The 13,262-nt window shown below is 34.7% G+C and overlaps 1 protein-coding gene across 3 annotated transcripts in view; it reads left to right on the plus strand.

The window, feature by feature from the left end:
- The window catches only part of KLHL5 (kelch like family member 5), a 142,523-nt gene that overhangs the window by 76,781 nt on the left and 52,480 nt on the right, over window positions 1-13,262 (plus strand). Inside the window, exon 1 of one of the 3 annotated variants that reach the window (XM_036273816.1) lies at window positions 3,902-5,037. The exons of the other annotated variants lie outside the window; for them this stretch is intronic. Within the exon in view, the coding sequence (XP_036129709.1) occupies window positions 4,655-5,037 (383 nt within the window). The 5' untranslated portion in view covers window positions 3,902-4,654. Of the gene's footprint in view, window positions 1-3,901; window positions 5,038-13,262 lie in introns of those variants that run through there. 3 annotated transcript variants of the gene reach the window in all.

The raw sequence follows: 13,262 nt of genomic DNA on the forward strand, positions 1-13,262 counted from the left end.
AAGAAATAGAATCTCTATATTAGTGGCTGTTACCAAGAAACTAATTTTCATTGTATATCAGAGTTTTTGACTATTGATTTTTTAATATACCATGTAGCTAACAAAGGTAAATCTCTTAGCTTGTTACAGATGAATATAAATTATTTGCAGAACAAGACAGATAGAGTCAATATCTGTAATGTAGAAAGAGTTCCTAGCCCTGGCCGGTTTGGCTCAGCAGTTAGAGCATCGGCCCGCGGACCAGAGAGTCCCAGGTTTGGTTCCCACTAAGGGCATGTACTTCGTTTGCAATTTGTCCCCGGCCCTGGTTGGGGTCATGTGGGTGGCAACCACTCGATGTGTCTTTCTCACATCTATGTTTCTCTCTATCTCTCTTCTTCCCTCTCTCCCTCCCACTCTATCTGAAGATAAATGCAAAAGTGTCTTCGGGTGAGGATAGAAAGAAAGAAAGAAAGGGTTTCTAGATAGTGATAAGGAAAAAAACAGCCCAAGAGAAAAATAATTACAGTATAAATACATAGTTCAGAAAACTGGAAGCCCAGATGGCCAATAAGCCTATGAAAATATTCTCAAGTCCAGGAGTCATCTAGAGTTAAAATAATTATAATACTTGTTGTCTGTTGGGCCTAAGAAAATAGATTAGAAGGGTAAACTCACTTTAGTTTTGGAAATGTGAGTTTTAGGGAAGTAAACTATGTATTTAAATATAAAAGACACATACTTTTAACCCAGCAATTTCATTCCTGGGGATAAATTCCATAGACATAAAATCCTCACACATATTTTTATTTCAACATTACTTTTTTTTTTTTTTTTTTTTTGGTATCTGCCCCTAGCAGGAACCAAACCCAGACTCTGGTCCGCAGGCCGATGCTCCAGCCGCTGAGCCAAAGTGGCCAGGGTTCAACATTATTTTAATAACATAAAACAGAAACCTGAAATCAACTCAGATGCCCATTAGCAAAGACATTTTATAAATTGTATTTGCATTTATGAAATATTATGCAGCTGTTAAAAAGATCATTAGTTCATTTGTGTGTGTATATATATAATTGAGAAAAGCAAAATGCCAAAAAGATATATACAATATGATGTCTCTTTTATAAAACAGTAACAAAACTCCTATATATGAATATACAAGTGTGTATATAATTTTATAAACATGAAGAAACATGACAGGCTTTACACCAGCCTGTCAACATTGATTACCAGGGAGAATGAGTGGAAGAGCATTGGCAAAATAAAGGTCTCAGTTAAAAGAGCATGCAATATAAGTTCACTGATACAAAAGTTTGGAGTTTATATATATACAAAAGTTTACATATAAAAAACTGAACCCATGATCATGACAGCAGTGATTGAATGCTGCTACTTGGGCTTTGTCAACCTGACATCCTGATCGAGCTCCCTTTAAAATTAGGGAGCCTGTTTCAATAGCTAATCTCCCACCTGCATCTCTAGACTATTCAGAACAGCTACTACATTAAAGAGGTCATGTTTAATGCATATCAGTATCATGGTGGAAAGGGTCTTTGGGCCCTGGGAGTGGGAGCATGGTTTAATATTTTAACATTCACATCTCCTTAAGTTTTTAGATTTCTTCTCTGTATTATATTGAAAAATGTCTGGCATCTCAGTGGCCTTTAATGAAGTTCCACTCTAAAGTTCAGGCTTCAACAGTCAACCAAACAGCAGAACAATTAAAATCACTTCTAGCTATTAGAGCTAGCACATTGTAAGTAGAATCTCTTGATAAATTCTCTCACACTGATAAATTGAATCCAGTTGAAATTATGTTGATATAAAATTATATTTATCAAAATGTAGTCTTCATTTGTAATGTTCATTTAATTATCCTTTTCTCTGCCAGAGTGTAAGTTTAAAACCTCTTTAAAAATTTTGTTTGTTGTTTGGGTAAAGCAGGAGGGGGTGGCAGTGAGGAGGAGGTGGTCAAGAGGGGCTCAATGGGGGAAAAGGGGGGGGCATCTGTAATGCTTTCAGCAATAAAGATTTAAAAATTAAAAATCTGTTACTCATTTTTCTATTTTTTGTGGTACCTTTTACATATAAATGTTTGATAAATACTTATTTTAATGATGACAATGATGGCAAAATTATTATGAACTACTGCAGTGGCAATTCTTTGTTGTGTGGGTCTGTACCAGGCATTGCAAGATGTTTACCATCTCTGGCCCCTGCCCACTCGATGCCGATAGCAACTACTACAGTTTCACGCCCAACTTTCAGCACCCCCTTTTGGGATGTGAGGGAGAGGGGTATTGGTGTTAGTGCTATACTTGTTGAGAACCATAAGGTTAGAATAACTGCAGTCTTTCTAAGGGTGGTAGTGCCTGTGCTAAACCTTGAAGAACAAGTAGAATTTAAAAACCACAGAAATTGGGGCACAAACAGCATATAAAAGAGGGAGCAACATAATGTAGAATCCACCTTGACAGATGAAGCGGTATGTCTGTGTTGGAAGTAGAGTTGAATAGGTAGAGTGGAGTTAGAAGGGTGTTGATAAGGAGTCTGACAGAGGTGAGAGGAGAGGAAAGTGTCATTTCACTCTCTGATGCATCTTGCCAAATTAATTTCCTAAAACTTTGCTCTGTTCAGCAGTCCACAATATTGTCTGCTAGTCTTTACACCTTTGCTTTGTGCTGAAGGCATTTTATCTCATCATATTCATCCAATTTTATCTCTTACTACTCCTTAAAATTAATTAGGTATGTGTGGCTGGCTGATTAAAGTAATATTTCCCCTTTCTTTGTTAATATGCCCACTTCATGTTTTTTTTAAAATGTTTTTCTTCCTTTATAAAATCTATCATCGTTCTGCCTTCCTACTCTTAGAAGCCTTCTCTCTAATAAAAACTGGCCCATGCCATCCCACATCATCCTGATATCTCCTTTTTCTTTCTTATGGTGTTTATGGTTTGTCCTACAGTATTTAGCACAGAATCGTATATGGCTTTTCATGCCTTTATTCTTCTTTTTCTGAATAATTTTGATTCTCCTAAAGAGCTATATAAGGTTAAGATATATAGATATATGCCTTGCAATATATTTTAAGCCTCCAAAGCAGCTTTTATTCCCTTGGTCAATTGATAAAAGGCATTGCCTTTTTTTTTTAATGCTCACCTGAGGATATTTTTCCATTTACTTCAGAGTAGGAGGAAGAGAGAGAGAGAGAAACATCGATGTGAGAGAGACACATGATTGGTTGCCTCCTACACCACTCCGACCAGGGCCGGGGACCCAATCACAACTGAGGTACATGCCCTTGACCAGAATCGAACCCGGAACTCTTTGGTCCACTGGCTGACACTCTAACCGTGGAGCCAAACCTGCCAGGGCAAATATGTAATCTAGTATTAGATACTGAGCACCCTGAAAAATGTTTTTTATATTTAACTTATCAAATATTTTTGTTTCAATGACAGGTTGTAAATATTTTTGAGAATAGGAACCAAGATGCATATATCTATGCGCCCCCCCCCCCCACCCCGTGCCTAGATTGTCTTGCTTACAATAACTACTCAGTATTTTATAATAATTTGATTGCATTTGATTGATTTTTTTTTGCTTTTATTAATTTGCCTTAACTATAACTATGTTCAGACCATTGTTTTGTTTTGCTAACCATAGAGGGTACCATTAGGGTGCCTGTACACCCCAAAATTAGTCCTATCCTAGTTCTTGGTAGCTTCCTTGAGCCATACTTTCCTTTTTCTAAGTAGTGTCATAGAAATTTGGATATTATACTAAATTGTAACCCAGTCCTATTTTTAGAGCAATATTGGCTTCATGTTATTTAGTTGAAGAAGAATAAGTACTGCCATATTTTGATCCTTTGTAGTTTTCAGACTTTTTCTTCTCATTATTCCTTGGTCTAATAAAATCTTACCCAGGATCTTACTATATTAATTGAATGCACTCCTTTCCTGAAGGGAGAAAATAGAGATGGAAAGCAACAAACTGGAGCATCACCTTTGTTCTGTTTCTCCCTCGGCATCCCCCATCCAAAGAGCACAGCTTGAAAAAGCACTGTAACTCGTCTAATTTAAAAAACGCTTATTTAAAAACTGTTGTTTTGTGATATCTCACTTAAGAACTTAGAATAAAAATAGAAACACTTTAGTTTTACATTGATTTTTAAGTACAAAGGAAAATGCTCTGGAATGAATTTCTTCTTTCAGCAGTAAAAGAGTTAATATACTAAGCAGCAGAGACTGATACTGCCAGGGATGGTGCTTTCTTCTCTGTCATTTGTGGTTTAAGGAAAGGGGGTAGTGTTCTGCATTTGAAAGGGCTTTAATGAATGCTGTCAGTGTTTGTGAGAGCTAATGGTGAGTATGGGAAAGGAGAGCGGGGAAAGTGGTCTAGCTGCTTCGGGATAGGTGGATGAGAGTTTGCTCTGATTGAACGGAATGTTCCACCGTGTTTCATCTTTATTCATTATCCTTTGTTCTTTATAATCTGATATAGTGGTATAAAAGTAAATGTAGATATATATATGTGAATGTTATTTATTTTCCTTCAATCTGTTTATTGTGTACAGCAGGGCATATACTTCTCTTGTCTTGGTTGGATGCACAAATCTGTGTGCAGTGCTTTTTGCCCGTTGCCTAGACGATCACTTGGTTTCTCTGAGGATGTCTGGTTCTCGTAAAGAGTTTGATGTGAAGCAGATTTTGAAAATCAGATGGAGGTGGTTTGGCCATCAAGCATCATCTCCTAATTCTACAGTTGACAGCCAGCAGGGAGAATTTTGGAATCGAGGACAGTCTGGAGCAAACGGTGGGAGAAAGTTTTTAGATCCATGTAGCCTACAATTGCCTTTGGCTTCAATTGGTTATCGGAGGTCCAGCCAACTGGATTTTCAGAGTTCACCTTCTTGGCCAATGGCATCCACCTCTGAAGTCCCTGCATTTGAGTTTACAGCAGAAGATTGTGGCGGTGCACATTGGCTGGATAGACCAGAAGTGGATGATGGCACTAGTGAAGAAGAAAATGAATCTGATTCCAGTTCATGCAGGTTGATTATTTTCTTACTGTTAGAAATGGGGTGTGGGGTATATTCTCTATAATGTCTTAAGATAAATTAGTATTATTAGTTAAAATTTATGAATATATATGTATGTACCTCTACATACATACACATATATAAATATCTTGGCATGCATATGTGTTACCTTTTCTGGGACTTAGAAAATATTCTAATATTAATTTTAATTTTGTAAAATTATAAAGATAACAAACAGCATTTTTTGAAATATCTTGTGCTTCATATATAGTAGCAGTTTTATGCATTATTGCCTTGCAGTTTGCTTCATTTTTTTACCATTCTTAATCATAGCAAAACTATCCAGATATTTCTATAGTATAAATTTTTATGACATTTTAGTTTGCAACAGATTATAGCATCATATTTAAATCTTAATGAAAATGAGAGGCTTTGCGAGGAGGTAACACTGTAGTTGTCAATTTTTTTGTACCATATAGTTGTCAATAGTATTTTTCTTATCGTTATTTCTCTTTGTCTTGTCTATGTTGTAGATCTCCAGACTAGTACAGAGAATACAGTAACATGTCTCTTTCTAAGATGACAGCTAATAATTCCTGTTACCTTCATTTCACTGAAAATTATGCTATTTAGAGAAATGAGGGACATTCCTTCAGGAGAGTTTAAGGGAATGTAAAGGGGTTAGATGTGGTCAACTGGTGAAGGGGGGCAAGAAGAAGGGGAAATGAGTTTGAGGAGAGAAAAGGAAACATTGGTAATTTCATAATGATTTTATCCATATTTATCTCTGGAACCTGGCTTTATCTCTGAAAGGGATTTTCTTATTAATTAGCATAAACTACCATAGCATATTATATAACAAGTTAGAGCACCAAAGTCATCTTTCTGATTCATCTACACTCAAATATTTAAAAATATATAAAGGCACACATAGCTAATCATTTGTCTAGCTTGATTCTGGATTCTTTTTCTTTTAAAATTTCTTTTCAGGTTTTGATAATACTTGTAATTTATATGTTGTTTATTAATATAGTAGATGGAGACAAAATGAGTTCATATATTCAAATATATCTTACTTGGGGATATTGACTGCTTTCTCTTCTTCTAACCTTCAGAAAATGGAATTATGAACTGTGGTATTGGAATAATAATTATAGATCAATCATCTATAATCATTTGTGTAATGGAGAGAAGGGAATATATTTACATAGGTAACTAGTGTATTTAATTATTTTAAATTTTAATTAGTTCTTGACTTGGCATTATCTTGAGGGAACAGGAGAAACAAATAATTTTAATATGTAGATCAGTTGAGTTAATGTGGTTTTACTGTTTTAGTTTTTGGTTTTGGGGTGTTTTGTTGTGTTTTTTTTTTTTTTTTGAGACTTGTTGCCATGGGAAAATAATTTATATAGTAAAAGGTGCAGGGTTTGTCATTTTTGTGGGAAACCAGAGTAATCATAATCATTCTTTCATTTGTAAATCAATACAATATATCAAGAATATTTTAACAAAATTAAACAAAACAAACCATTTATTTACTAGCATAAATTGTAAAAATCTTAACATGTATCTACTATTTGGAGAAATTTTATATATCTGAGTAGAAAATTTATATACATGTATAATCAGAAAGGTTATTCACACATTGGTTATTATAATTTACTTCCTTACAACAAAGGTAATTTGCATATTTAATGATTACTGAAATTAAATTAATCTATTCTTTAGTATGCATATTGAAATATCAGTTTGTTGGGATATTCATTATAAAAGAAAAAGATGGCTTTTTTAAAACTGAGATTTCTGTGTACATACTTCAAGAATATAAAATTGATATTTTTATTTATAAGAGATGTAAATATAAGAAAATAATGTATATAAAAATCTAAATAAATGTAGTTCTTTTAAAATTTTTAGTCAAGAAGATTGATAAATAATAAAATGGAAGTAAACAGTTTATATCTACAGTGACCTATTTTAAAAATATTTCAAAAATAAACTGTACTTAAAATGTTTCTAATTTTTAGATATAAAAGGGGAAATGTATCAAAGCAATTTAATATCCCCAATGCTTTACAACTTCTATCTTAATATCTTATTGCAAAAAAAAAGGAAAAAACAAACATTCCAGATTTTAGAAATGTAATTTGTGTATATACTTTTACTTCATATTTTTCTAGATTAAATATATCTAATTCTCACATCTTCCTTTAGTCCTCTGGCTCTCAGTCTTTGACTTTTCTCATAAAGATGGATACTTTTATTTGCCCCCAGCTTTTTGATTAAGTGAGAAGTCTTTCTGGTTTCCCTTCTACTATAAAACAAATAAAAAATTATCACTGTTAATGTCAAAAGAAGCTACACTGATATTCATCAAATTTTTGTATGTAACTTGGAAATGATTCTTTTTTATATAATATTTTCAAATAATAAAAATATATAGTAAACATTTTATTTGAGTATACTATAGGTTGATATCTTAAAATATTAAAGACATAATGGGGAAATGCATATGACATATGGAGAATTTCTTATTTAGGCAGTAATATTTGTTATTTAGACCTCAAAACTTAGACTTAAATTTTCTGTTACTAGGAAAAGGGAAGACCACTGGGTGGTTTTACATGCACCCTAGGAGGCATCAGACGTTGTTAATATGTTCCATCAGTTGTATTCTAGCTAGGAGAAATATCTACCTGAACCTTATACTTCTGACAGTTTCTGCTGCCACAGATCTAAGTGATTTAAAAGTTTATCTTCTTTTAACTTTGATGTTGGGTCTGTAGCCTAGTCACCTTCTCTCCATGGAGTCATCTAAATCATTACTTTGGTTTTAAAATACAAACTTTAATTTTTTTTACACCATGAGTAATTTTAGATTGTATGTAACAGAATTGTCACCTTTCATGTGAACTATAGGTTCCTAAGAGCTTAATTCACCATGAATTCTTAACAGGAGGGTCAGCAAGGTTTACACATGGTCCACCATGTGACCATAATACAAACACAGTTTACACTTCACTTGATTTGCCAGCTTTGAAATTCTGTAATTTTTGATATTTTAATTGTGGGAAATTCATTTCAAATTTTGTTTATAAGGTTAGATTTAAATGTTAGACTATTTGTTAGTCAATATACATAAAATGTTACTGTACTTTATAAATATTCAAAAATAATATATTACAATAATACAGTTAATAACTAATTGGGTGCTTATTATCTGGTAGACATTGTTCTAAGCACCAGTATATTAACTCATTTAGTCTTCACAACAGATTTCTGAATAGATTGCCACTATTATACAGGGTGGGGCAAAAGTGGGTTTACAATAGCTTGTATAAAAAATAATACAATAATTAATAAATAATAATACAAGAATAAACTTACCTGTCCTCACAACTGTAAACCTATTTTCACCGCACGCTCTATTCTGATTTTACAGATGAAGCCAATGAGGTACAGAAAGGCTAAGTAACTTTCTCAAGATTAATAACTAAAATAAAAATGCATTTAAAAAAATAAATTATGTATTTTTAGAACAGTCTTAGATTTATAGGAAAATTGTGAAGATAGTATATGGTGAGTTCATATATACCCACACCCAGTTTCCCCTATTATCTTATTAGTATGGTACATCTGTTACTATTAGTGAATTAATATTGATACTTTATTGCTAACTGAAGTCCATACTTTATTCAGATTTCCTTAATTTCTACCTAATATCCTTTCTCTGTTGCAGAATCCTATCCAGGATACCATGTTACATTTAGACATCATGTCTCCTCTGGGCTGTGACAGTTTCTCAGACTTACCTTGTTTTCATGACTTTGGCAGTTTTGAGAGTACCGGTCAGATGTTTTGTAGAATGTCTTACTCAATAGGGATTTGTCTGATCAGTTTTTCATATAATTAGACTGGGGTTGTGAGTTTTGGAGAGGAAGACCATAGAGGTCAAGTGCCATTTTCATCACATCATATCAAGGATCACACTACAAACCTGACTTACCACTATTGGTATTGACCTTGATCACTTGGAAATAGCTGCATTTTGAACCCAAACAATTAATATGTAGATTTCATGCTTACAAACCAGAAGGTAGTTCTCTGTGACTATTCATTTAATTACTTGATGTTTAACTTAGTTTAACACAATAGTTAATGATTGATTCAGACCAGTGTCACCTTCTCACCCAGTTAATTTTCTTAGCCTAGTTCTTGAAAATGGCAAGCCTGCCTGGCTTACAGCTATATTCTCTTGACACAGCCACAACCCTTTATCCACTATTAGCAGGCCCATTTTATCAGCTGCTTACTACTATATCCCTGAGCTCTATTTCTTGATCAGATAATTTGCTTTTTTGTTGTTGTTAATTCTATCTGAGGATATTTTTCCATGGATTTTAGATAAAGTGGAAGGGAGGAAGGAAGGGAGAGAGAGAGAAACATCGATGAGAGAGAGACACATCTATCAGTTGTCTCCCACCCCAACCAGGGTGGGGATTGAACCTGCAACCCAGATATGTATGTGACCTTGACCAGGAAGCAAACCTGAGACCCTTTGGTGCATAGGCCAGCACTCTAACCACGAGCCACACTGGCCAGGGCTTCTTTTTTTTTTTTGCTATTCTTTAACTCAGCCTGAATCAAGATAACTCCCAACACAGGGTTATCTTCATAATATCAGCTTTTCTCCAGAGCTGTCTCCTTTGTCTTGACCTTCTTTGTGTTTCTACAGCTCCTTGTTTAAACTAGTCTATTAATTCCGGTTCAATTTGAAATTGACATTTTCTATACTTCCATGTGAAAATTATTTTGTTTCCAGAGATGACAAAGATGTTGAACTATAATGTACTTTTATCTAGGATGAATGTATGGCATTGTCTTCCCTCAAACATGTATACCCAAGTCATATTATGGATTCCCTTGACATAAGCTATCCAATTCAATCCTCCAGACCAAAGCACATAAGGAAAAGAAATAGTAAGAAAGTATTATCATTGTGAATTATACAGAGCTAGAGAATTAAATGCAGTTTGACCTCTGTCCCATGGAAACCTAAAAGACTTTTGCTCTCTTAAACCTAGTTAAGGAGCAGTCATATAGCAGTAGACTTTTGTCTAAGATCCTTAATTGTAATGTCTTTTTTTTTCTGTTAAATTATCCTCATTCATAGTGTACCATCATTTTCACTTTGTACCCTTGTGCTCACTGATGCCTTTGGGTAAAGTTAAGCAAGAATTTCCATTCCTTTGTGAGTGGTTGGCCAATACTCTGAATGCCTCCTAATTCTGGCTTTGTAACCAGCTGCCTGTGTGTCCTTGATCATTTTGGCCACTTGGGGCCTCAAGTTTTCTCATCTGCAAAATAAGGGAGTTGAATTAAATGATTGCATATGTTCCTTCTAGATGTAAAAATTCTGTGTATAACTGTTTGAATGCCCAGGGTCCTATGGTTGTATGGATATGCAGTAAATTCTTTTTTAGTAAAATTTGACATTGTTAAAATGTATATTAAGAGTTTCATTTTTTTTCTGATGTTCTATTTGTTTTGATTTTTAGTTTTTAAATTTAATTTTTTTCATCACCATTTATACCCCCATACTCTCTTCTGCCACCTCTGATCACCACACTGTTGTCCAGGTCCATGAGTTCTTTCTCTTATTTATTTTCTTTGTTGCTCAATCCTTCCACACCCCTACCTGAGAGCTGTTAGCTTGCTCTCTATCCATGAGTCTGTCTCTGGTTTGCTTGTTCACTTTGTTCATTAGATTCCACATATGAGTGAAATCATATGGTACTTGTCTTTCTCTGATTGGCTTATTTCACTTAGCATAATGTTCTCCAGGTCCATTCATGTTGTTGCAAAGGGTAACATTTACTACTTTTTTACAGCCAAGTAGTATTCCATTGTGTAAATAAGAAATGCCAGAAAGCAGTGTAGTTCTTCAAGTCTATTGAGCAGCTCTGTTCCTTCCTCATTCATGCTCCTTTTATGAATGAATGCTTCAGATAGGATACAAATCAGAAACCTGCTCTTTTGTCCTTGATTTGGAGCAGTAGAAGTACTTGCTATACCCAGAAATCTCAATGAATTAATTGTTGCATTTAAATCATATGTTTAGCGCAGCCAGTATGACTCAGTGCTTGAGCATCGACCCATGCACCAAGAAGTCACCAGCCCAGCTTTTGGGCTCAATCTCCAGTAGGGGGTGTGCAGGAGGCAACCAATCAATGTTTCTATCTCTCCCTCTCCCTCTTCCTCTCTCTCTAAAAATCAATAAAAACATTTTTTTAAAAGAAAGAAAGAAAGAATGTGTTTATATAACATGTGAAGGCATTTGAAGTCTTGAAAGCAAATAATGAAGTTTGAAACATTATTTTAGACGCATTAGTTGCTGTTTTGTTAATGTGTTATGTATCTAAATGATTTGATGTTTGACCTTTCTGCTCATTTTGAAAATAACAAGTATTCCATTAAGTTCAACTCATTTATTTAAATATTTTATTTAAAGAAGTTCCGTTTACACATGTTTGAAGTAATGTATCTATAGTGTAAATCAGTGTTTTGAACCTGTAAGTTCATCACATGCTGAATTGCGTGAAGTATCTGTCTCTTGCCTGAAGTGCATACCAGTGGTCCTTAGCCTGAGATGTTAGGATCACCTGTTGGGCTTTTTAAAAATTTGATGTTCAGGTCTCACCTCAGACCTAGCAAATCAGTTTTCAGGAATGAAGCCCTGAACACAGATACTGAAATGGTCCCTCAGTTATCCTGATTCATGCCAGAGATTGAAGAACCAACACCCTAAATGTTCTTGACAAGAAAAGAGATGGTCTGTGTGTTAATTGGGCCTAAACCAACATCAGAGCTGGCCTGTACAAACTTAGTGGTGATAGTTGCACTTTCAAAATTTAACATTGATTAGCATTTATGTTTGATGATGGCACTTCACTCAAAAATATTCAACTAATTCAATGGGCAAAAACTAAAAGCATTTCCCTGAAGAACAGGAACAAGACAGGGATGCCCACTTTCACCATTCTTATTTACCATAGTACTGGAAGTCTTAGCCACAGCAATCAGACATGAAGAAAAAACAAAAGGGATCCAAATTGGGAAGGAGGAAGTGAAACTCATTATTTGCAGATGACATATTATACATAGAAAACCCTAAAGACTCCATCAAAAATCTATTAGACTTGCCCTGGCCGGTTTGGCTCAGTGGTTAGAGCGTCGGCCTGCGGTCCTGAGAGACCCAGGTTCGGTTCCCGCTAAGGGCGCGTACCTCGGTTGCAGTTTGTTCCCGGCCCTGGTCGGTTGTGCGGGTGGCAGCCACTCGATGTGTTCCTTTCACATCGATGTTTCTCTCTCTCTCTCTGTTCCTCTCTCTCCCTCCCACTCTACCTGAACAAAAAATGGAAAAATGTCCTCAGGTGAGGAAAAAAAAAAATCTATTAGACTTAATAAATGAATTTGGCAAAGTAGCAGGATATAAAATTAACGTCAAGAAATCGACGGCATTCTTATACACCAATGATGAAGTCACAGAAAGAGAAACTAAAAAAAAAAGAATCCCATTTACCATTACAACAAAAAAATTAAGATACCTAGGAATAAACTTAACCAAAGAAATAAAGGACCTATTTGCAGAAAACTACAGGACATTGAAAAAAGAAATAGAGGAAGATATAAAAAAGTGTAAGCACATACCTTGTTTATGGATTGGGAGAATTAACATCATTAAAATGTCCATACTACCCAAAGCAATCTATAGATACAATGCAATCCCCATCAAAATACCAACGACATATTTTCCAGAACTAGAACAAATGTTGCAAGAGTTCATATTGGAACAAAAAAAGACCCTGAATAGCCACAGCAATCTTGAAAAAGAAGGACAAAGTAGGTGGGATCACAATATCGGGTATCAGGTTATACTACACAGCTACGATAATCAAAACAGCTACTGGCACAAGAACAGGCATATAGGTCAGTGGAACAGAACAGAGATCCCGGAAATTGACCAAAGACATTATGCTCAATTAATATGTGACAAAGGTGACAAGAGCATATAATGGAGTAAAGACAGCCTCTTTAATAAATAGTGTTGGGAAAATTGGACAGCTACATGCAAAAAAATGAAACTAGACCATCAACTTACACCATACACAAGAATAAACTCAAATTGGATAAAAGACTTAAATGTGACTTGTGAATCCATAAAAATCCTAGAA

Source organism: Molossus molossus, unplaced genomic scaffold, assembly GCF_014108415.1.
Source record: "Molossus molossus isolate mMolMol1 unplaced genomic scaffold, mMolMol1.p scaffold_m16_p_1, whole genome shotgun sequence".
Taxonomy (NCBI): domain Eukaryota; kingdom Metazoa; phylum Chordata; class Mammalia; order Chiroptera; family Molossidae; genus Molossus; species Molossus molossus.